The 26,495-nt window shown below is 38.0% G+C and overlaps 1 protein-coding gene and 1 long non-coding RNA gene across 5 annotated transcripts in view; one reads left to right on the top strand and one right to left on the bottom strand.

Moving 5' to 3' along the window:
- The window catches only part of DTWD2 (DTW motif tRNA-uridine aminocarboxypropyltransferase 2), a 191,227-nt gene extending 167,022 nt beyond the window's left edge, over positions 1 to 24,205 (bottom strand). Inside the window, exons 1-2 of one of the 3 annotated variants that reach the window (XM_075179360.1) lie at positions 24,094 to 24,205; positions 21,695 to 22,064 (exon numbers count right to left, since the gene is read on the bottom strand). In XM_075179360.1, coding sequence (XP_075035461.1) covers positions 21,695 to 22,026 — 332 coding nt within the window. In that variant the 5' untranslated portion in view covers positions 22,027 to 22,064; positions 24,094 to 24,205. Of the gene's footprint in view, positions 1 to 21,694; positions 22,084 to 24,093 lie in introns of those variants that run through there. The other 2 variants (XM_075179352.1, XM_075179370.1) reach the window with 2 other exon arrangements.
- A 29-nt stretch (positions 24,206 to 24,234) lies between these two features.
- Positions 24,235 to 25,900, top strand: LOC142097498 (uncharacterized). Of its 2 annotated transcripts, XR_012678193.1 has the most exons (3): positions 24,235 to 24,262; positions 24,409 to 24,543; positions 25,190 to 25,900. It is a non-coding gene; the product is annotated as an uncharacterized LOC142097498 (long non-coding RNA). The 2 variants fall into 2 exon arrangements; XR_012678192.1 differs by lacking the exon at positions 24,235 to 24,262 and having other exon boundaries at positions 24,272 to 24,543.
- Positions 25,901 to 26,495: the final 595 nt, after the last annotated feature.

Genomic DNA, 26,495 nt, shown 5'->3' with positions numbered 1-26,495 from the left:
TATGTGTTTGCAGCAGTACCTCTGATGTCGAGGTGCTGCTATTGTGCATTTCTTGTGCTTTAGGGGTTAACCTTTCTGTTCACTAATTATACCATGCACCTGGGTGTGGTCTCATTTTCCTTATTTATACCTGTCACTCCCAGCACACATTGCTGGTTATTGATGTCATATGTTGTTGCACCCTGTGGATTCTTCCTCCTGCCTTGCTCCTCTGGTTACATGCTGCTTGGAATCTGTTCATACCTCCTGCTTCCCTGCATTAGCTGTGTACCTGCTGGTTTCTGAACATTCATATTACTTCCTGCATCAGCTTGCACCTGATATTTACTACTACTCTTGATTACCTGCTATTTATACTTTTATGCAAATAAACAGAGTGTTTTCACCATATTCGTGGCTCCTAGCTGTACTCCTGTATGTAACCGTGACACTCCTCCAACTAGTGCACAGTTAACAGTTGGCAAGTGTCTGGTGGCAAGGCTACAGCAGCAAGAGTGGTCAATACCGGTCGGTTACTGATGGTGAGAAGGAAACCAAGATAAACTGTACAGGAAGGACATCCCTCCATTCCTCCTTTCCCCCTACAGACCAGCTGGCGAAGTAAGCTTATCCGGTCACACTACCACTGCAACCCTGTCCTCAATCACTGCAAGACCTGGGATCAGACTGTTCCACCACACAAATTCAAAACTGTTGAGACACATGTAATCGGAAGATGAAGAATAAACACAAAATGCTCTGCCCTAGTCAAAAACACCTAAAAAAAAACAAGTAAAGGTGTATAAACAAAATAAAAAAAATTGTGAACAAATCAAATTGAAAATAAAAGCCCAAGATGAGATAACAAGCAGTACACCTTATGCAAATAGTGTTTGGTATCAACTGAACTGTAAAACGTTAATTGCTGGTGACAATTCTTTTTAAGCAAATAGGTTTCAATGGTTTAGCATTTTATTTGGTTGGCCATCTATAAACAATATTTCACAGGTGGATTTTTACGCTTCATATATTTAGGGGTTTTTTTTAGCCAAGGGGTAAGGGGGCAGAGAGTAAAAGGCATTTTACACTATACATTCCTAAATTCATAAACATAAAGACTATTTCCGAGGATACACTTGATGTGACAAAAAAATAAGGACAGAAACATAACAAAAACTAGATATTACAATCTAGTGCTGAAAACAATATACACATGCTATAAAAAATAATTAAAAACTTTACATAAAAACACCAAGTAATGGATACAAATGAAGCAGCTTTAAAGTCCAAAGTAAAAGGTGCATAAATCCTGTAGTATTACCAAGTACCATTTTAAAATATTACATGTCATACATTATATTATACCAAATAATTTTGTGTATCAACCTTACTATACTTGATCCAAAAGTAATTTTAAAAAAATGATTGAAAAAATGAATTCACAACTGTCATGTCATTCTCAAAAGAATTTGATTTGCTGAAGAAACTACCATATGTTCTATCAAGTACCCTGATTTCAATCAATACAAAGCTGTTGCTTACATTTCAGTCAACTCTGGATGACCTTAACCAGTAATGAAATAGTCTCTGATTGGTACCTCCTTTAAAATGGTAAATGTACTGCAGTGTTTTAATCATCTGCTTCATGTATGTCTACATGGGTTAGTGCAAGTTTCATAATACTTTTCACCTTTTTTTCATATGTTACAACAGTTATAGCAGTTTTCTATGTACAATTACATTAAATTTCAAAGGTTAAATTCATCTTTGTGAGCTTTTTATATTGGGGTTAACTATGTAAAGGGTCTATTTTGCAAAGAAAGTTGGATACAATCTGTTGTGTATCGAGCACATAACCTTTTCTGCAGTTTTTGGATCTGTCGGAGGCCGAGCTTATGTAGTGATCTGTTTATGTCCAGCCCGCAGTACAATGAAGCAAGGTTTTATCACTACACAGGACATAAACAGATGACTGCATTGTAAAGCTAGATTTATCCTTTAACTGGGCATTCTGTGGGTCTTTGATCTGGTTAGATCATTTAGGGAACATTTTAAATTAAGCTCCCTATCTGCGTTTCCTTTCTCTAAAGGCCCTGTGATGTTATGTCACGTTATGCGTATCTACGCTAATCATACTTGCCAACTCTCCCGGAATGTCCGGGAGACTCCCGCATTTTGCGAGAGTCTCCCGGACTCCCGGGTGTGTGTGGCAATCTCACGAATTTTGCCCACTTCACTAGGAAGTGGGGCACTTCCTCGTGAAGTGGGCAGAATTAGCTCCCAAACGCCGCGATTCCAGGACGTCACAGGGGGCCCTCCACTGGCTGGCTCCCAGAAGAGAGCCGAAGAAAGTTGGTAAGTATGATGCTAATATGATGTCAAAATAACTTACAATGACATGAAACAGAAAATTTACAGATGGTTGTGCCTAAATAAGCTAACAATCTAACAGGTGCAGGAAACTATTGATATATAAGAAGCATCAAACACCAGTCTTGCAGCAGGTATTGCCCACTGGCATTTCTTATGCAGCTACCGATGGTCTAGTACTTTTGACATGAGAAGAGACAGTGGAAGGTAGAAACATGAAAAACTGAACTAGTCATTACAGAAATCTAAAGATAGTCAGCTACTGGCAACTATTGCTATCCTTCACCAGTTGTATTAACTGAACCATGTAACTCTGTTGGATCTGGAGAATGCTTTCGCATTTTTTGCTGCATGGGCACTCTTGTGGGTATACGCCAGCTCAGAGTAGCTGTGTGCCCCGTATTTTACTTTGCCAGGGGCAAACGCAGGATTTGTAGAGGGGGTTTCCACACCACGCCGCCAGTGGGCGTGGCCAGCATGCATGGGGGCGTGGCTATAATTTTAGACCGTGCTTGGCTGCTCTCCAACTTTTCCTATCCCCATAATATACATGGGCAATGCTGCGTGCACTACTGTTAGGTGCTCTCCCTTTTGAAGCAGAGCTGTGTGAAGCGGGAGCAGGGTCCAGCCACCTCAATTATACAGTGCACCTGGCTTGGAGGGGGGTTTCCAGGCACTAGGAAAAACCCCTCTCGGTTTGCCTACGTTTGCGTCATGCTCGCTGCTTAACACAGAGCCAGGACACTTGTTCCCTATGTTCTTAGAAGTTTGGCAGCATCTGCTGCCACCAAGGAAGCTGCAAAGATCACCAATGGAGGAACAGAGATGGTCCACCAGTATTCCATTGATTTTCAAAACAACCCTGTATTTGTCCTCAGCACCAGCTTGTAATTTCCCACTGCCTTCACAAATGTTTTAAAATGTTATATTTGTGAGACGATGACTGTATGGGAGGTAGAGCACAGAGCTGTTCTAAAAAAAAGCAGCCATCTCTAGCTGCCATTCGCATGGCAGGATATCTGTAACGCTGCACTTGGGAATAGTATATAATTATGCACACAGTCACTGCAACATATATGTCTATGGAACTCGTATGTAGGAAATAATTCTAGGATAATACTAAAAAACAAAGTGTTGACTAAATAGGGCACACACACAAACAGTTAACTTAGGAGTAGAAAAAGAAGATAATTGCTGGGTATGAACTGGTGAACTGATAACTCACTTCTGAGAGTGATTTAGTGGTATTGCATATTATCCTACCTGTTGAATTGTACTGTTTTATATGAACTGTATGTAAGAATTCATGTTTGTTTATATGATCAAATGTTAATAAAAGATCCTGTTCTATGTATTTGTTCGTGTGTTCAAGAAAACTGAAATGTACCATTGAATTGTTTGTTATCACTTAGAATATATTGCGGTTGAATTGAACATAGATTTGCGTTACTATAGCGATAGGCACGGAATAGTCGGTTATTTACTGGCTGTGCTAAGAGTTGTGTACTGCTTAGGTGGCAGGCCCTGTTCAAAGACAATGGTATGCAGGTTGCATAGAAAGATGCCTCTTTGAATATCTGTACTGTATAGTCACAGGTTGCAAGCAATTCAAAGTAAAAACATCGTGAAAATGTGTATTCTATAAAATTAATGAAATTTTGCCTCTTCTCCCTCTGATTTGGACATACACAAAAAGGATGCATGGATACCCGCTTACCTGGCTTTAAAACATTGTCTGTACATAGGATGCTGTCACTGATTGATCAGTCTGTCATTTGTTCAATAAGAGATGCCTAGTCACATTGTGAAAAGTGGTTCAGTTCTTCAAAGGAAATGAAAAGCTTTGTCCTAGTGCTGAACACCAACTGGAGTTATTACCGTACAGCCACTGTTGTTCAGTACACAGCAAGGTAGCAATTCACAGATATAGATAAAAAGGCCAAAATAAAAAAAATATACAGAATTCATAGTTTATTGTGGTGCCATGAACAACAATATCCTGCATCATACTTCCCACCAATTGGCTGTCCTATATTTATGTCATTTTCCGTTTATTAACTCAACACCATTGAATGTTTTGTTTTACAATTCCAAATGAAAGAGGCAGAAAAAGAGTTAAAAAGCCATTTCTACTAACCCAGGTACCTCATGATCTATATAAAACAATCAATGGAATCAGAATGAATATATGCCAAGCTACTGACTTGACATAATTAAAAATATAGTAATATTCAGTAAGCAGGAAAGAAAGTATATATTTTTTTTACATAAACCCAATCAAGTAGGACAACTAAACAAAGACATTTTAAAGTATTATTAGGAACAAATATATTTTTATCACCTTTTAATGTACTTACTTCTGAAAATGTATAGCTGCCATTTGACAGGCTAGCCCCAGACTCTGGATAATTAAACCACTTAGCACTTATAAGAATTCTAACAAAACACTGTAAATTATATCTTGAGGCTTGAAATATCTATGGAAGTAAAATGTACCATTTATATTCAACATTCCAGTTTTTGCTATTATAGAATTCATCCTGCATCTCCCAAACTATAAATAAGGTGAAATGTGAGTGTACGAAGGCTGGCCAGTCTGCAATCGGCTGCATGTGGTGCATACTTTATTGTGGTATTTAAAATATAAGTTTATAGCCTGTTTAAATCCCCCTAAAATAGAGCTCAATATTCTGCATCAATGTACTGCTCGTCTAACACAAAGCTTAAACTTACCTCTGTGTCTTATCAATCTACAGATAGCTGCATGCAACAAGATGGCATTTTTTCTGTACATTCTAAAAATGATGCTCTTTGAAGTGTGTTCATATAAAAGTGATTAAGGAAAATGTGCAAAATGGTAATTTGTGTCAAACAGACCTTAATACAATCATAGTTAGAATTTAAATTACAGCACGTACTGAACTATTCTAAAATATGCGCAAAATATACATAAAACACACATAACATGTAGGACAATTCCATAAACTGTTCATATTTATATACAAGTGACAATACCTAAAATATGTGTGCCCCTCTGTGTCTGATCTAACTGGCTAGTGCAATACTACCACCTAGTGGACCTTATTTGTTGCAAATGAATACATTATTGTTTTAGTTTTTATATTTTTAAAATGTTATGCTTTTCAATCGTTTAAATGATTTCAAAAGCTTTTTTTTCTGAATCAATGTTTACCGAGTTATATTTAACTTACATAAACTTTCAAAATAATAGCAACAGTGACAAAAGAAAAATTATACAACTATAGTTTGTAGGTTTGTTTTTTGCTTAGTCTGGTGTTTTTATCATACTTTAAAATTATACAGACAAAAACATGTAACAGTTAAAAGTTAAATAAAAGCATCCGTTTCCATTGTTGCTTTTCATAAACACATTAAAACCTTAAAGTAACATAATAGACATATACTGCATGACTTATGACTTATTTTGAATAGTATTATACTTAACCCAAGATATGTGGAAAAACCTAGGGCAGCAGAAGTTTACTTTGCACATCATTTTTATAACTTTCCTACTCTCCCGGTACGTCTGGAAGGCTCCCGAATCTCGGAGACTCCTCCTGGAAAAACAGGCGCAGTCTCCGATCCCGGGTGGAGGCAGGGCTTAATGACGCACTTTACATCATTAAGCACAGCCCCCTCCCACGTTCACCATACTTGGCAAGTATGATCTTTCTTATTTTGAAAATACTCCATTATTTGCATATTCTAAATATTTAATCACATTTATCCATGGCATGGTTTAGGCTATAATTACATAAGTTTATGTATTTTATACGTATAAAATATATTTTGGTATGAATTATAAAATAGCTTTAGAGTGGGGGAGAAGAGGCATGATGTGGTCTAGGGAGACATACAATGTAAATTCGGACATGAAGTTTTTTCCCTATTGGAGAGAGGCTTATTTCTTACTAATGCCAATCAAGACCACTTTAAAAAAATTGGGAGTGACTCTTTTCAATGCTAGTTGCCACAGGGAAGTAATAACCCTCCCCTGGGTCTCAATACAATGGAAAACTTTAGTAGAAGAATAATGGCACACTGGTAGTTGGGGTAACAGAATAATGGCACATTGGGGTTTCAGAACAAGTGCACGCTAATACTTAGGTTATCAGCATAATGGCACACTGAAGACAATTTTAGCACAACTGTCGTGGCCACTTGTGAGGGTTTGTATTAATAATTATAAATTTAATTTGAAATTTAAAGTAAATGTATTTTCACATACACAAACATAATGCCCCTATATTTTTTATTCAGATGTTATCTTAAACTTTGCATGCCTCTTAAATACAAAAGCTACCCCACAGATTAAATCAAAATAATGCCCCAACAAAATGTGTGATACATTGTATTGTCTTGTAACACCCTCTTCTGTGGTTTATATAATGTCTATATAGTAATAAACTGTATCCACAAGAGAGACATGTTGTGTTTAGCCATATTTAAAACAAAAAACAATACCATATTGGAGACAGGCCCTAGAAAAATACCATATACAAGAGATTAAAAGGTAATGCTGTGAAATGATATGCAATTTATATGATTCATGAGCACAGCTCAGTTAAGAAGAGAAAATCAAATTCAAGCCCTGCATCAACCGGACAAACTACACACTATTCTTCATCTGGGAGATCTGCGCAGGTTTCAAGGGCCTTTAAAAATATGCAAATGCTGTTCCAGACTGCATAATGCATTTGTTCTTTACATGCAAATGATATGTATGAATAATATAGTATGGACAGCCTGGAACGGAGATCTGTGTATGCCATTCAAGCCTGAAGCAGACCACCCACTAGTCTGATTTAAAAAAAAAAAAATCTGCAGATCATTTTTAAAATCTTATTTTAAACATTATTTGCAATGCATGGTCCACATTATACCAGCGTGTAATTTCAGGTGCAGCAAAAATATACAAACCTATTGAAGAAATAGATATTCTATTTAAAATTAGAAGTACATAGTTTATCAAATTGTAGGATATACAAAATAAAACAATAGCACTAAAAGTAATTTATAAAGTAAATTTTAAATAACAGAACAACAGACAGACATATAGCTTTTAAAATCGCCAGTATGGCATAACTGTGAAGTCAATGCCACTGGAGAATCAAAACATGACACTTCCAGATCATTGTCCCATACATGATCCAGTTAGTAAAATCTCAACCTTTGCATTCATTTAACCCTTTACCTGCCAGAAATATGTGCCAATTTGTATCCCAAATAACTGCTTTTTCATATTTTGTATTGCATTCGCCAGAAAAAAGTACAACTTTCTTATGTTGTATTTTAACCAACTAAAATGTATATTGTTTTTTATTTTGGCATGTACTAGTTGAAACATACTTGCCGACATCAGGCAAGTCAGGTTGGGCACAATTCATGTCATTATGGCCTGCCCACTGATGCATCATGCCGTCATTACAGGCCTCCGCTAATGTGCACCATCACGCAGCAGTGGACAGGTCATGATGATGCCAACTCCTCATCTCACTCAATTCTCCAGTCGCCCAGGGAAATTAGCCCAGACTCTCAGCAGTCTATATCTAGGAGTTAAAAAGAGGCAAAAATTATGGGGGGAAATACACTTTCAATGAATTCTCTTTTAGTCACTTTCACACAATTACTTCAACCCATGAAATATATCCCATTTTTTAAGTTGATACAGTGAAATAAAGAAAACAGTGAAACAACTACTGAAAGGAGCGAGGGTGTCCCTTGTCAAGCATTAAAGAGGCACAGCTGTGTGTCTAGATGCAAAGCAGTGCAAAAATTAGATTTCATTTTGCTGAGTGAGAAGCACGTTACCCAAACATCTTGATGTCCCTCACTTTCATAATTAAAGATATAAATAATGCTACGCAAACACTATTTTAAAAACAAAAAAAGTTTAATTAAAGGTTGAACTTTGATGTGACGTTCACACTTTTGCACAGTGTGCCTCTTTTTCTGTCTCTCCACGCTCGTAGGCACAGGTCTAGTTCACACAAGCGTATCCTGAGAGCAAACGTTTTCTGATTCAGTTATGTGAGACGGCTTACTCATAGCACAGTGAAGCTCTTCATCATAGGCACAGTAAGAGCACGGAGGGGGGAGAGAAGAGGGAGCAGCCAAACATGGAACAAAGCCTGTGGCCAACTGGACTGCCAAAAACATAGATCGCAACATAGATTAACAGGAGTGAGTATTGCCTGACTGACAAGGGAAATGCCAGGGAAATAGGGTAGCATAGAGATCTTATATTATTATTCAATATTTGCAAAGGGTCAACAATTTAGAGTATCGTACAATTTCTTAAAAGTACATAGACAATCTAAAAACAAGTGTTGAGACAAGTAAAGTATGTGGTTGTGAGAGTACATATAACATTAGATTCCATATGTAAAGCTAGGTACACATTACACGGTTTTCGTCCAATAATCGGCTAAAACAGCCGACATACGACTGCTCGTTCAAAAGTCGGGTCAGTGTGTGCAGTGACACGATGGTCGAAAGTCTGCCCAAATGGACGATTGTCGCCTCATTTGGTTGGTCGTACCGTTTAATATTTTCGTTCCAATCTCGATTCCATTGTGTAGTGTGTATAAATTTCCGACCGATCCACAACAGTGAGTACGAAATTACAGTCATTGCTCATGTCAACATGGCTGTAAAAAGTCGCTAAAGGGACGTCCACTCTTCCCTTTATCGTCCTAAACAAGGCTAGTGTGTATGCAGTCCATGGACCGAGCGATCGGAACATCGATCGCATGCAAAATCGATCAGCATAAAAAGTTGGTGGAAAATTCTGTAGTGTGTATCCAGCTTAAGGTGAGGTAAAACAATTGGATGGATATATATGTTAAGTATAACGAGGGGTAGGTGTAGACAGTGCAAGCATTGGCAGATGACGACAGATAAGGTTTGAGGTTATGCAGTTGGTGAGGTTAATAAGCCTGGCAGTGGCACATATAGGGGGAGGAGGGAGAGTTATAGTACTCAAGCAGAGATACAAGTGCATACACTATGACCTTAGTGTCAGCATGGGTCGTATTTTAGAGTTATTGCATAAGTGAAAGTGGTAGGATTTGGACAATGATTGGATGTGAGGTTGGAAGGAGAAGTCAGAACAAAGCATGACCCTCAGTACTCAAGCATGGAAAGTAGGTGTGATGATTGGGTTGTTGATAGTCATAGGAGACTCAGCAACATAAGGATCATGAGATGTAAGAAATATTACTTCTTCAATTTAAGATGATTTACGGTCATCCAAGCTGAAATGGCAGCTAAGATGTCAGAAATATGAGATTACCCTGAAATTGTAAGCGGGGGAGTAAATATATTTGATTATCATCAGAATAGAGGTGATACTGTAAGTCAGGAAGATAGTGCAGACTGAAAACATAAGGGGCCTAGGAGGTTCTACCACTGAAAGTGGGAGGAGAGAGGAAGCTACTTCCTTATGTGAAACATAAAAAGGTGTAATTGTAGTGGCAGGTAGAAAGCTAAGGCCAAATGAGATGAGAGTATTGAGGAGAAGAGTATGGTCAACAGTGTCACAAACTATATGTGTCACAGGTGTTACCAGGAGATTATTATTATCTTTTATTTATAAGTCCCACAAGGGCTCTGCAGTGCTGCATATGATCGCTTTAAGTGTGGACAGCATTGGTGGCATGGTACAAAGATCAATGGATCTCTATTATATACTGTAGTATATCCCTGGTTTATATGCACTTGTGATTGCATAGTTCTTCTCTAATATCTATAAATTATACTAAGCCTACAGGGCAGTTTAGCCATACAAAACGAATACATCAGCTACAATTCTGTTAGTAAATCCAGTGAAACCACATGGCACCATAAGTTTAGAAAGCCGCGATCTCTGTTAGCTAGCCTACCAAGGCACACATCCAAAATAGCAAGACAGACACTCCAAAAGCCACTGAAATGTCCAATTTGTACAATTCAAATGTGTAATTCCTTTTCATCCTGGCTTTATGCCTAGATAGCAGTTTGTTTTGAAGATATGATGATGCAGAACCCTTGTTTGTTGTGCATTACACAATGGTTGTCAATCTGATTTTCCAGCTAACAGGTTTATAACAACTCAGGTCACAACAAATTAGATAGCTTTGCTCATTCAGTTATAATCCCCTAATGAACTCTTGACAAAAACAGTACAAGGTCACTTGATGAAACAACAATGGTACAAAAAATAATTACACTCCACCATTAATTTATTTTTTTTGCAGACCACTAATTGATTTCTAAAACAATGTTATTTCACCTTTTCTCAAAACAAGGTCATTTAAAAAGTATGCAAAATTGTGTGTTATTATGAACCATTTTAAAAAGAAAGAATGCCTGTCAAATATGTAAATGTAATTTGAAATGTACTTTAACAATGCACCAATTAAGTATTTTATTTTATTCATCCATTTGACTGATACCACAATGCATGAGACGGTCATTCATTCATAATATGTACACCATGTGAGGGTTATCAACTATTACTCCAGTCTGTTTGAACTATGGCCAGAAGCCCACCTATGGCAGTAATGGATGTTATAGGCTGAGACCGAGTGGATATATAGTGAACAGCAGAAGCTTATTAAACTATATTTATATTATTTTTACATTAGGTAGCAAAATCATCATCGTCATCATCAACATTTATTTATATAGCGCCACTAATTCCGCAGCGCTGTACAGAGAACTCATTCACATCAGTCCCTGCCCCATTGGAGCTTACAATTCCCTAATATAGACACACACTCACACACACAGACAGAGAGGGGGACAGACAGAGAGGGAGAGAGAAGGGTCAATTTTGATAGCAGCAAATTAGCCTACCAGTATGTTTTTGGAGTGTGGGAGGAAACCGGAGCACCCGGAGGAAACCCACGCAAACACAGGGAGAACATACAAACTCCACACAGATAAGGCCATGGCCAGGAATTGAACTCATGACCCCAGCGCTGTGAGGCAGAAGTGCTAACCACCAGGTCACTGTGAGTGGATAATAACAATAGGTGGGAAAATGTGAGAGTTTACTGTAAAGAAGAAAGAAGCAACATTATCAGCTGCCAATAATAAATAATAAGTCGTTGGCCACTGGCATTTCTGTGCCATAATTACACCAGGACTGCCAAGTTGATAAAAATTGACTAGGGTGATAATTAATGATACTGGTAATATGTTCCAATTTGTGAATCTGCCAAACATTGTTGATCAAAGTTGAGATAGTAGAGGCCTTCTGTTTGTTTCCAGTTCCGAGCAATCAAACATCTGGCAGCTGTAAGGATATGGCTTGGGAGTTTCCATATCAATCTGTGGATACCAGGAGGCAAACGCTGAAGGAGAAAATAGGATAAATGAAATGGGATTTGGAGTTGCATGATTTTATAGATTAGGTCAGCTACTGCATGCCAAAAAGGAATAATCTTAGGGCAGCTCCACCAAACGTGGGACAGGGTGCCCCTCTGGCTGCAACCTCACCAGCAAAGGTCATATGGGTGTGGATAAATAGCCTTCAGTCTGGAGGGGACCAAGTACCAATTGAATAGTAATTTATATGAATTTTCATTTATTCGGGTGCATATTAAAGACTTCGCTACCAATCCTCGGATAGATTTCCGTTCATTAAGACAAAGAGTTTCAGCCATGTCTTCCCATCGCAGCTCGTGTGACTCCTTAACAGGTAAGTTATGGTGCATTACAAGGATATAGAAGGTGGAAATGAGGTCCCTGGAGAAAGACCTATGCAAGCAGAAAGCTTCTAGTGGGGAAGGCAGCAGGGAGCGTGTTAATCTGAGTGTTACATAAGTGAGGAATTTGAAGGAATTGATAGGAAACTGGGGGAGGAAGGTTGAGACGATTACGGAGACCAGGGAAAAAAAACATCAATGTCAGGGAGAAATTTAAAATTATGATTTGCCCAGTGTGCAAAGGTCTTAGGGTTGAGTCCAGGGGGAAATTAGGGATTGTTCCAGAGGGGAAACATCCTATTTGGATTGTGGATAAGTTTAAAGCTTTTTAATTTTTCTACTAAAATACTGCCCAGACTAGAGACATTTATTTATTTCATGTATTAAATTCATGAAAATAAAGGGAAATTTGGACTTTGTGTGTTTGAAATGTTTTATTACATTTTTTGAAGTGAGCTTATGAATGAGCTGTTCTGCAATATTGCAGCTGAAATATGTATCATGTGTCCCCTTTGAAAGTGTAGGAGAAGGTCCTCAGAACAGTTGGTGAAATTAAGTCCATATTTTTAAGTTAAGAAAAAAAGAAAAAAAAAAAACTTCTGCTCCATCCTGCAAATCAGGGAAAGGCCCTATTTTTGATTGAGAAAGTATATTTATGTTATATAAAAAAAAACAAAAAAAACCCTATAAAATACATTACATTCAAGTGTACTGCGCTGCAGTGCAGCTGAAAGCCCAATACACTGTGAAACATAATCATTCATCCTTTTTAGTACAATATATAACATAAGGTACAAGATATTACATCCTACACTATACATCAAGTACTGCACTAACCATGCAAAACCTAAACAGCATAACAGTTTCAAACAAGCAATGGTTGTGAGAGGGGTAGGTGGGGGTGGTGAGATCACAGGCCCGAAGCTTTATTGAGTGACAGGCACAAATCTAGGGAAGGGTGCATAAATTAAGGCAAGACATTTCAACAAAACTTCAAACAGTGATGGGGGGAATGGATTGGAGAGGGAGACAAGTCCAAAGCTTTATTGAAAAAAAACAGACACATGGCGGGAGAAGGAGAAGGGTGAGACAACAATCAATCATCTTCCTTGAGACTGTCAATGGTGTTATAGTCTCTTAGCAGGCTGTGAATCAGCCTGTGACAGTCCTGGATGTTCATCTTCTCCCCCATTGTTTCATGTAAGTAATCTCACCCTGCAAATCATTGCTCATTTTGGTGCTATATAGTATTTTATTAATGGCTTATGTTTAAATATCTTATATACACTATATGGACAAAAGTATTTGGATGCTTGAGCATTACACCAACAGGCACTGTAACGACATTGTATTCATATACTTTAATATGGAGTTGGTCGCCTCTTTCGCAGAAATAACTGTTTCTGCTCTTCTTGGAAGTCTTTCCACAAGATTTTGGAAGTGTTTGTGTTGGAATTTGTGCCCATTAATTCTTTAGAGCATTTATGTGGTCAGGCGAGAAGGTCTGGCTTGCAATCTCCTTTCCAGTTCATCCCACAGATGTTCAATGGAGTTGAGCTCAGGGCTCTGTGCTAGCCAGCCAATTCTTCCACACCAAACCATGTCTTTGTAGTCCTTGCTTTGTGCACTGGGGCACAGTCATGTTGGAATAAAAAAGGGCCTTCCCTAAACTGTTGCCGCAAAGTTGGAAGTATAACATTGTCCAAAATGACTTGGTATGCTTAAGCATTAAGATTTATTGGAGATAAGGGGCCTAGCCCAAATCCTGAAAAACCACCCCATACCATTATCCCTCCTCCACCAAACTTCACAGTCAGGCAGGTAACATTCTCCCGGCATCTGCCAGATCCAGACTTGTCCATCTGACTGCCAAACAGAGAGGCACAATTCGCCACTCCACAGAACACGTTTCACTGCTCCACAGTCCAGTGTCAGAGTGGTTTACACCACTCCATCAGATGCTTGGCATTGGTCTTAGTGATGCGAGGCTTGCAAGCAGCAGCTCGGTGGGGAAACCCATTCCATTAAGCTCCCGCCACACAGTTTTTGTGCTTACATTAATGCCAATGGAAGTTCAGAACTCTTCAGCTATGGAATCAGCAGAACGTTGATGACTTTTAAACACCATGCGCCTTAGTAGTAGTTGACCCCACTCTGTGGTATTACGTGGTCTACTGCTTCATGGCTGAGTTGCTGTTGTTCCTAAACGCTTTCACTTTCTAATAATATCACTTACAGTTGACCGTGGAATATACAGCAGGGATGAAATTTCACGAACCATCTTACTGCAAAGGTGTCATCCTATCAAAGTACCATGCTGGAAGTCACCGAGATCTTCAGAACGACCCATTTTGTATCAGAAATGTTTGCAAATGGAGACTGCATGGCTAAGTGCTTGATTTTATATACCTCTGGCAACGAGTCTGATTGAAACACCTCCATTTAATAATTAACAGGTGTGGCCAAATACTAATGTCTATATAGTGTATATATTTCTATTTTAGTCTTTTTAAGGGACTTTTTTTTCTCAAAAGAAATGTAAAATTACTGTATAATTTTAGAATCTATTTGTGGTCTGTAAAATAAAAATATAGGTGCATAGTAGGCTTGTCTGAGCTAAACACATCAAATGCAGTAAAACACTACATTTTCAGGTTCCTCTTTTTGCTTTAAAAATATTTTTTACAATAGACTATATAGTATATAATTTTAAAATGTCATACTATATTACCTTTAACAAATTAAAATAATAATGAATAAGTCTTCTCTCCGGTAATTGTATCCCCTAAACAAGCAACAATGTGAATATTCTTGTATGTTAGTTGCACCTGCAAATGAATCCCAGTGCATACAATTATTATTGTATTGAATGTTTCTGAACTGATTCAATAAAATATGTTTAAAAAAATAATAATAATAATAAAGAAAATACATAACTGAGAAAAAAAAAATTAGGCAGAGGTTCAGTTATCACAGATGCATGTGTTCTGAGGCATACAGTTTAGTGGATAAATTAATTTTATATTCATATGAAAATACCACTCCGGTTTATCTCACCAAGTATGTATAGCTTTTAAATCTATATGTTTTGTGGAACAACCTGTACAATGATAAAGTAGACTGCTGTGAGCTATCCTGGTCTTGCCTTATTTTATGTTGCTATAAAGAACTGTCTTACTTAATTGTGATTTTCAGAACAAGAGATAGACAGGCAAATTCAATAGGGAACAAACATCTGTCCCATTTGTTTTATAGGGCGTTATAAAAAAAAGAGAGGCTGTATCTTGTTAAACACATCATTACCTGGTTTTATTTTCACTTCAGCAGAGGCACCACTGGCCATTATCAAGTTTACACAAGTTCCATACCCGACGTTGCCTTATGTGCATCTTTTATGGGGTGTATGGTGAAGAGAGGCCGAATAAATGCACCAGAACACTAAGTAAAATAATGCAAAAGCACTCAATTGTACACTATGCAGCCTGTGTTATACCGGTGGCTGCTCAGTTCTGTATCCTCATAAAACAACAGCTAAATCATACACTGCTGGGAGGAACAAAATGTTGCTTAAACATAATTATTGCACTCCAAGTTCAAGTCTTTAGTTCTCCAGCAAAGAAGTAAAAAGTATGTATGAAAAAATCACTTCTGTCCCATAGGTCCAGAGTGATTTTCATGTAACTCATATAGTAACTAAATCCATTAAGAATTCCTCACCCATTTCAATGCAGCAAGATCTACCAAATATCTCAGGCACCAAGCTGAGCTTGGGAACTTTTGTGCTGTAGCTGGACTAGCCCTGATCTTAGTAATACATAGGGGCACATTTATCAATATTCGGCACAAATGAAAAATAGTTATCAATTCTTATCGCATGGTTAAGGATTGAACTATTTCTCAAATTTATTAAAAAATCTCCACAGGAGCAACAGTCACGAAAAACTGCTGTTCAAGTGAAGTTAAAAACGTACCTTTTCACTGCCTCTTCGTTCCCGAATACGTTTGTATTTTAGTAAAATACAAACGTATAGTGATGTTAAGCTATCCTCTCTTTGCACCCAACTTCTCCCATGTCTCACACACATAATGAGACACAAAACTACATGCACACACACATGGAGCAGAGATCTGGCTAGATCATTAAATTAGTAAAATGTTTACCTGCCTGTGTCTCAAGATGAATTCTGACCATGGCAAGTGGAAGAAAAAAACAGGAGAACTCAAAGGTTTTGTTGAATCTGCAGAAAAGTTTGAAATTAGACCTTTCCCCAGAACATCAGTTTTAGGTGAATTATGGCAGTCATTTTTCTGGATACCAAAATACACTCAGACCTATGGAAATAGCTCATCCACTATGATTTCTGCATTGGAGACACATCTGCTTGTGGCAATCAATTGCCAAGTAGTGAGGAGTGGGGAGAAGCTCTATTAGTTCATACCACTGTATGCTGGGCCATTTCGACCACTAGTCATTGTGATGGAATGGACATAATAAGGCTTGTTATTTCCCAGCAGTCAACCTGAAGTATAGGATTGAGTGGTCAGCTACTGTTCTTAAACAGGGCCAGGTGAGATGTTTTATTCTGGGGCAGTCACTTCCTGTCCTTAGTGTCTTCTTTAGAGACACTAAGGACAGGAAGCTAGGAGCAGCTGCAGTCCCTCTGACATCACAAATGACTATAAGGGGTTAAAACAGGGAGTGACTGGTTATCACCCACCATCACCAAGGAGGGTGACATTGTTCTCCCTTAGAACTGAGTCAGACATTGAGGCATGAAAGCAGTGGGGGTGAACTCAATTGGCCCTAAACATGACTATTCTCCTGTACAGCCCCTCTTTGAACTCCACCAATCAGGGCAAACCTTTTTCCTAAGACCTGTGGATAACCCTGTAGGGAGGGATTCCCAGCGTGTGAAATTTTGGTGGGTCTTTAAAAAAGGCCTGCAGGAGAGGCTTGTGTGTCACTTTATTTTAAAAATCTATCATCATCATCATCATCAACATTTGTTGATATAGTGCCAGCGCTTTACAATTGGGAAAATCTACTGGCGTGCTGAGGATTTGCCTGGAAGGTTTGTGATTACTGGACTACAAACTTTTCTGGAACTTGCAGACTTGCTGGCTCTGCTGAATAGTAGCTCCATAACACTTCATCCAATCACATCTGAATCGGTTGGACATTACTTACGAACAGTGTGGGAAAGATGGCTGCATGTATGAAAATTGCACCCAAACTGGGATATTTGCACACCTCTGGTGGACATGCCCCAATTTTGGTCAATAGATCAAAAACCTAATGAGATCAATCATTGGGGATCATTTATCAAGACTCTCCATCGTTCAGTTCCCAATACTCTGAAACACACTAATTAATCACGTATGCAATGTAGCGAATTGAGAGACAGCTTCCTGGAGAGACCCAATATCACTCTGTTCTGGAGTCAGTCCTCCGCAGAATCAGACACATATACAAAATAAAATATATCACCAGAACTCTCTAGGATTCATCATCCTTTTTCCTGAAAAAGTGGGATGGACGAACCACTTCCAAACGCCCTCCTTATTTTGATATAAATAGTACTCTTGCACATATAGAAAGCTACGTAATTTATTGTATGTTGTTTTAACTGTGTGTCAGCCTACAAATATATGCAAGACGTTGTCTTTCGGCTCTTGCTAATCACCATCACCCCTTCGTTCCCTCTCTTATCCCGCTGTCCTACACTCTTCCCCCACTTTACATTTTAAATCAACTTATACAGATTTGCCTTTTTTGCTTTATATAGATATATGCTCTACTGTATGACTTGCATTAAATATATAATTTAAAAAAGAAAGCTACAGATCCCCCTTAAGCACAATACAAAAGCATAATAATCCAATGATTTACTGCATGTGACCTATCACCTAACACTTTGAATAAAAAGCAAATTAATATTGCCTTTAAGTGTGTACAGTATTACAAAAATCTTATCTTTCTTGAAGTGTCAGGATTAGCGACCGTTGTATGGCAAAGCGTTATTCTACTTAGTGGTGAAGAAAAAAATCAATAAATCCATTTTCTATTCCAGAGCAAGCAGTAATTATACTACAAATGTCTGTCACATATGTTTGTTTTCAAGCAAAGCATATTTTTAACAAAAGATTAATCAATAGAAATATAAAACAGTGTCTTTGTTGTTATGTTGCATTAACAGTACCCAGTTAGTTAGTAAATTCCAAACTAGATTTGACATGATGATTAAACCATTTGCTACTAGTACATGCTGTTAAGAACACATACATTTTAATGATGAACCAAATATAAAAACCTTAACGCCCTATGTAATAAGCAAAATAAAATGCTCCTCTCTGTGAACCCATTTTGTCCCAGAGGTCTAGCATAAGAAGTCCATTTTATAAAGGCTAATTCAATCCCCTCACCTTTTTTCACAAAACACTGTTGACAGAAGCACCCCCACCTGACTACTGGAAACATCATGGGACCCTCTCATTCACCATAACACCAAAGGTAATATTTAGCATAACATATGCTGCCAGCCTCACTCAGGTTCAAAGTCCAGCAACAATCTTGAGAGCATGTCACATTATATGCTCCCTTTGGATGAAGAGGAACCCCATATGTTTTGCTCATTAGAAAGTCCACAAGGCATGACAAATACAAACCCAATGTAGGACCTGGTGACAGGTTCACTTTAAAGATTTGGCTTAATATTGATTACTAGTACATAAGATTCTTCCAAAACCCAAACCAAAACTGAGGTTTATTTTATATAGCAAGGGAGTCTAAATTATAATTTTAGGTCTGAAAAGCAATAATTATATGCCATGTACGCTAAAAAAAAAACAACACAGTTAAATTAGGATCCTGGGGGTAAATGTATCAAGCTCAGAGTTTTCCGGCGGGTTTGAAAAGTGGAGGCCAACCAATCACATTCTAGCTATCATTTTGTAGAATGTACTAAATAAATGATAGCTATAATCTGATTGTTTTTTCAAACCCGCCGGAAAACTCTCAGCTTCATACATTTACCCTCTGGATTTCATTCCATCTCTATATATACTCCAAACTGAAAAGATGCAGATGACTACATTTTATTTACTATTTCTGAAAAGCACATACTCCTCCAGAAATTTGCATTGTACACTAGTAACCAGAATTGGATTTTGCTTTTTAAAACTTTCCACCAGAATATGTGTCTGCACTGTATATGAGTCATCAGAATGAGGTTGGTTTTGGTTACTAGCTACCAAAATTAAGGTCACAGCTATATAGCTGCTTAAAGTCTCTACTGTATAAGTGAAATCAGAACTGGAATTTATACTGTATACTAGCCACCAGCATTAGGATCTGCGGTGCACACCTGCCACCAGATTGGGGTCTGTTAAGTTTGGTATTAACTCAAGAAATAGTAGAATCAAAAGGGCTAGACAAAGGTGCAAAATTACACTATCCACGCACCACAAAGAGCTGATAAAGTACTGTACAGTATGCCTATTTACAGCTGTGAGAAAAAGAAAATTATCCAACACCACTTCATAGACATGATTAAAAACTATAAAAAATTTGAACAAATAACTCACTGACCAGCACTATTGTATTGTGGAATTATTTTAAGGGGGTGGGGGATTGTGTATTCTACCCTTTTAAAATATGTAGTGTCCTGTATTAATGTTAAAATAGTTCAGATTTTTATCTTTTTCTTTTCTTTTTTTTTAAATGTCTGTGTGTGTCAGCCACTATGTAGGGGTGTAACTAGCCATCTTTGGGCCACTTAATTGGAGATAACTTTTGCTCTATTCACTCAATTAAGCTGCCCACATATTGCACAATTGTGCCACTCACCCAAGCATCACTTTTCAAGTTGGCCAATCACATCCTACCGTTCACTGCACAGTGACTATTTCTGGCCTACACTGGAGCCTGTTAATATAGACTGATGACCGATTACACTGGTCAAAAATTAGAATTTTACAAAAGCAATTTGACCACGATTTGAGCGATGCACATATGAATATTGGGCATCAATTTCATTTTAGAGCCACACATGCTGTATATCCCCAGGGATATTGCTGCACATGTGCCCGCTTTTAGATTGACAGAGGTCATCTAAACTACAAACAGCATAATCAGCTAATTGGTGACTTTGCAGCACAACTACTATATTGTAAAAATGCAAATAAATGTATTATATTTCACATATTTTAACTATTTTCTCAGAGCATACATGTGAACAAGCCCTAAAACAATTAAAATAATTAAGTAAACAGTAAACAATTAAAAACACATTTGGCCATAATATTCAGTACAAATAAGCCTGTGTAAAATACACAGCTAAATAGTATAGAAAAATAACTGCTATGTTTATATAACATAACGCCAGATTTACAGTTGGACACAAGCCGATGTGCGCGGTGTTAAAATTTGCTTTGCAGCACTGTACATGTGTAAAAAGAATTGCAAATAACTTAAGAGATTATTTTTTTATCAGCACCGGATGCGACAATTACATACGTATGACTTTCAGTGGATTTTCCCGATCATATTATACTTATTTCCTTTATGTTGTGTTTTGTATAACCTTCTATGGGGGTGCTCTCCCTGAACAAAGTTTCACTATTACTTAAAAAAGAGAAAATGAAAGGAGTGCTGTATTGGAAGCACTCTCAGGCTGGGTACACACTACAGGTTTTTATCCAAATATCTGGATGATTACATGATAAACGACCATTAGGTTCGATATTGCATTAGCGTGTACGCTCCAACGATCATGGTCTATCACTCCAAAACATATTGCATTGTTTGATTTGATTAACATAATAAACATATCTATAACTGATGTCGGGGAAAACACTGAAGTGTGTATGCACTCACGACCAGCAGTGTAGGCAGATCTCCAGAGTACAAACTTTTCAGCAGATGGTTATGGCAGATGAAGAGCACAGATCTGAAGGTAAGTCACGTAAAATAGTGTTACTGTGTACACACAAATCAACATGCTGATCGGGACTTTCAGTCGTTGGTAAAATGGTTAAAGATATCGGGAAGAATTTTCTGCAGTAGGTACCTATCCTCAATCCACTCTAGTGTTGTTACAAAAAGTTTTTTTTTTTTAAAACCACATCTTTATTTATTTCTATGAAAATGCTTTTACAAGGTCGGACTATTTTTTTTCCAAAGCAAAAAATGCAAATTAGAACCATAATTAATAAAACAAAATTAAAAAAAATACTCCGACTGTTCAGGTCTCAGGTTATTAATGTCTCATCTGAGATACAATGTAATGGGGTGCCCGACAATACAGCATTTTGGCTCCTTAATAAAACTAATGTGCCATTGTCTCGTTTTATAAAATAAAAAAAGTAGCTGAACATCGGAAAACAAATTTGGTCATGAATGTGCAAAATTAATTTGATCATGAAGAAATTAAATACACTGACTGGTCCACTATAAAACGAGCATCTAGAGTCATACAAACTTCCTAAAAAATACATGTGCAATAGCAGCTTTTTACTTGACATATGTTTAGCCTGTAGCAATCGTGTTGTGCAAGATCCTAGACAGAACTCACTTCCAGTTTTAATTACATGCACACTTTGCTCTTGGGATGCAGTGGTCAAATCATTCTCACCTGCAACGTGCACACAGGACCCTCCGAGTTATGCTGTTCTCCACAGGAAGGGCAGATAGTCCTCGAATGGCTCCTTCCTCATCTGATAAAGCCTCGCTGGCTTCATCTGTACTATATGAATCCCTGAATATATCTTCCTTTGTCAAATGAGAAGGGACCTCGCTTGGCTGTTCAACTGATTGGTCTTGGTATTCTGGATCCTGAGTGGGAAAAAGCAAGTGAGAGCTGCCAAGTGCATCAGGACAAGAAGAGTCACAAGGAGGAGGAGCTGGAGCTTGGAGAACTGTGTCCCATTCATTGGATACACTGCCATGTGCTGCATCCGATGCCATCACTTAGGTTCTTTACAATTCCAAACAGCCTGTTTTTTCTGCAAGGTCATGAGACCGAATTAGAAAACAGAAAAAAGTCATTACTTACTTTGTAAATGGATTTTAAGTTGTCTTTATAAATGGATTATACATTAAGATTACCTAATAAACAGCAATCATGTAAGAATAGGTAAAGAAATATACTGCATTAATGCTCTGGGCAGTGGTGGTAATCATAAATCTGAAAACACACTCATTGTATGGCACTGTGAAGGTCATCTATGAAGCGGAAAGTGACCACACCGATCAAGGAAGCAGTGTTAGACATGCAATGTCCCTCAATTTGTGCCATTTCTAAGAGAATTCCACAGATGGACATGGCTTATTGAGCAAGAGAGCGGTGTTTGCTAGGAATACCCAACTCCTCCTGTTTGCCTGTGCAAAGTACAGAGCGGTCACATCAATTTGTGGGCAGTACAGAAAAGAGATTTCCTTTTGTGGATCGAGATCATTGATCATGAAATAAAGTGGTGGAGAGAGTGCGTTTTTTAGGAACGATCCTTATTGCGCGGAGGACACAGCCATTTGTACACAACAAAAGGAATTGAAATTTACACTAGCTAAGGGGTGGAGTTCTTCTGGTCTCATCGTATACTTTTAATGGGACCAGACTGGCACCAATATTTTACACTATGGAATTGTAACGCATTTTGAGCAATGCAATAAAAAGCCAGAGGCACAAACACAAAATTGGCCACTTGTAATCGAGGGTGTCCCAATGTCCCGTCATACTCATGATTCCTTGAAGACAAAAATGTGGCTAAATCAAGCAGTATTTTAGGAGTCAAACTGAAAAGTTTATTTTATAAAAAGGTATAACACTGGTAGGATGATTGACTTTGATGTGATGTTTACAGTAATGCACAATGAACCACTGGAGCTGCAGAACTAAGCACACTTGCACGCCCAACATTTGTCCAAAGTCATTTAATCTATTTTTTTGTGTGCATCTATGTTCCATTTTGCATCTTCTTATATTGCACTTTTTAATGCCTTTTATATTAGTTTTAATCATACATTTCAGAATAGGAATCAATGTCAGACATAGTTCTAAGTGCAACATCAAGTACATAAAATAAATAATACAAAAAACAGTTGACAATACAGAAAAAGAAACAAAAACACGGAATATCATACACACATTGTAACAATGAACTAATGATAAATGTCTGCATTTATTTTCCAGCTTCTGCATGCACCTGTTGCGTTTTAATGATGAATCTAAAGTACCTTTGCACACATAATTCTGCTTTGTAATAAACACATGGTAACATAGCCTATAATAAGAAACCTAGGTTTGAATCTGCAAGCTATGCAAAAATGATTGTGTTACGGTAAACATAGTTTACCAACTAGAAATCTTTAAATCAGAGGCATATAAACTGTGACAAGCAAGGTGATGTGGTGGCTTGTAATGCAGTTAGGGAGGTATTTTCAACTTACTAAACCTGCATTCATTCATTAATGAAATGACAAATGCATGCTTGATAGCAACTAAGTGACCTCATGTTAATTCGGTCAAACATAAAATGGGAAATGCATAGCCAAACAAATGGTCGAGCAATGGGTCGTATTGGCTGGTCTGTAGCTGGCATTTTTAGTTTCACACATGTTGGACAATACAGGATGCACACATGCGCTTTATATAAAAGCCAAACCTGTTAAGTATGACCGTATATATAAATGTTACTCAGCCTACAAAACGGATGTAATAAGTATGCCTTGGTCACAGAAATCAAAATCCTATCTTAATAATGGGCATTGCCACACAATTATTCTCCCAGTACAAAAACCTCTGCACCGGAACGTCCCATTTAGATTATGATTGCAGTTATCCTGGAACTCAGCAGAGGTCCTGTAACTGCAATTATAGGTTCATTGTGAGAAGGGCACCAGGTGGAAGACGTCCAGCTGTAGGGTCAGATGAGGGGAAGATAGGGGTATCACACTTTGGTCACATTGTCTATGTGCACCTACTATAACCAGTGTGCTGAGCAAAGCTTTATTGAGCCCTGGTCCTGAGTACACTCACATAGGTCAGCAAGCACTCAGCATGCTGCACAGTTCTGTCTCTTCCTTTCCCACTACACACTGCCGGCCTCACGTGTCCCAGGTTTCTGGTCATGTGACTGTAACGTCAACCAGGAACGGGAAGACAGTTGGGACAAACTTCCTCAAAACGACAAGTAGCTGTGTGGTAATTAGCGCTCTGTTTATCTGTAACCATGTTCATTGACTCTGCGTACCTCCTAATTGTCCTCGGTTGGGACCCAAATTTCAATGTCTATTCTTTAAACTGACACTCTTCAGGTCCTTATATGTGTTATATTTAACTCATTTCAGAATTGGATAATAGCCAGTGTCAGATTTTCCTACTGTTTGGGAATGAGAGAGCAAATGTTAAATTATTCGTCTTAGGTGGGTGGGAAAAACGGAATAAGACTGGAGAAGAGTGAAGTTATGTCTATGAATTTGCAGGTATAAAGTCATAATTTGCCCCCAAAACTGTACTTCTGATAAATTTAATGTAAAGGCACATACCTGTGACCTAGGATCAGAGATTCATAAATCAGTTTAAATCCCAAATAAGGGAAAACTACTATAGGAACACTTGGTGGTTTCTTTACGACCAAACTTAAATTACTCACGTAAATTTTTATTTCTTATGGCAATGATAAAAAAAATAATTAATGTGCCAATTTATTAAAATTGAATAGCCGGGAAAGAGGGGCTCCAATAGGAGCCTGTCTCTTGTGATTAATCTATAATCGTACATGCCAATTCTCTTGGAATGTCCGGGAGACTCCCGAATTCCGGGAGAGCTGGCATTCTCCCTTATCAGAGTCGGCATGGAGTTGTGGAGGAGGTGGGGCTTTGCTAATCACTGCATCTTGACCTCACCCCCAGTTACGTAATGCATGCTTTGGGTGTGTAAAAAGACGACCCAAAACAGGCATTGCATCACTGGGGGAGGGACCAAAATGATGCAATTAGCGAAGCCCTGCCCCCTTCTGCCCTCCCCCCTAAACCCCTCTTCAGTGATCTCCTGGAGGGAGCCATCCAAAAGTAGGCAAGTATGTCTATAATAAAGTAATCATAATTTCCATAACATTTTTACTTACAGGTTCCTATGGCATAGCTGAATTTGCATTGGGGAGATGATGGAGGCTGCAGGGGAAAGATCTAAAGATCCCTCTCCTGAGATGCTCTCTCCAAACCTTCAGGTGTGTCAGGAAGCTGTCACCGCTAGTAGATGGCTCCTGGTAATCCTGTTATGATTGGCCATTGCTACCCACCAATCAGAGCACTGTTAAGTGGTAGTCGGTGAGCACAGTAAAGCATCCAGACATCTGATGGCTGTATAGAGAAGTGGGGTCTGCATTGTACAGTTGTCGATGAGCTAGGTTCTGCATTGTAAAGGCATCAGACTTGGGATTTGCATTGTATATGGTATGCATTTTAAAGCCACCAGAGATTTCGGGTCTGCATTATATAGCAGTTTGGATTTCTACATATTATTATTTCATGAAAACAATACACGTATATGGTATATTATATAAATTAATTATTTCTCTTTAAGAACTGAAATATTAGGTATGTTTCTGAAAACAAGTCTCATATTCAAAACGTTCAAATCTTCATCCAACTGTACTCAATATTTCTTGGTATACTTGTACATGTTAAATATAGCTTATTTTAATTAATTTGTGACTTGGAAAAGAGGCAAGGCTATTATAAGACATGAACTGTTAGAATGTTTTCAAAACAAATAAACCACATGTAGATGTGTACTCCTTTGTTCTCTGCCAATTGGTAAATAAATCTTATTTTCGTACCTAGTTCCAGCCTCTTTGTGAAAATGGGCCATTAGCTGTTATTAGGAGAATGTATGCAACATAGCCACCAGAGATTTGGGATCTGCATTGTATAGCCACCAGAGATTTGGGATTTGCAGTCCTAAATTTTAAAAATGCTAGAATTAAAGATATATAAATGTCACACAGATTACTTAAAGGGCAATACAGCTAAAATGTAATTTTAAGCCAACATCTTCTAACAAACAAAAAAAACTGAAGCCCCCCCATACAGTTCAGAGAATCAACCAATGTCAGTTCTGCTTCTTATCCCCGTGTTTAGTATCAGGAACAGTTCAAATTCACACAGCATTGTGTTAATGTCTAACAAAGGTGCAGATTGGCTAGAACATATGAGAAACTGACATACCGTCTTCATACCTTCCCTGTTCCTGATTGTCAACACCAAAACAAGCAGCACTGTAGCGCTGTTACTCATGCAATTACATTTTTTGCTTGGTTCGGGATTTTGCAGAATTCGATATTCAGCAAAATCATAATAAATTTATTTACCACATTTCTATTTTTAGTGCTCTTGAATTACAGTGCATGAGCATGTCATGTCGAGTCCATATA

The sequence above is a fragment of the Mixophyes fleayi genome, chromosome 1 (assembly GCF_038048845.1).
Source record: "Mixophyes fleayi isolate aMixFle1 chromosome 1, aMixFle1.hap1, whole genome shotgun sequence".
In the NCBI taxonomy this organism is placed as follows: Eukaryota; Metazoa; Chordata; class Amphibia; order Anura; family Limnodynastidae; genus Mixophyes; species Mixophyes fleayi.
This window is presented reverse-complemented; position numbering and strand designations above follow the sequence as displayed.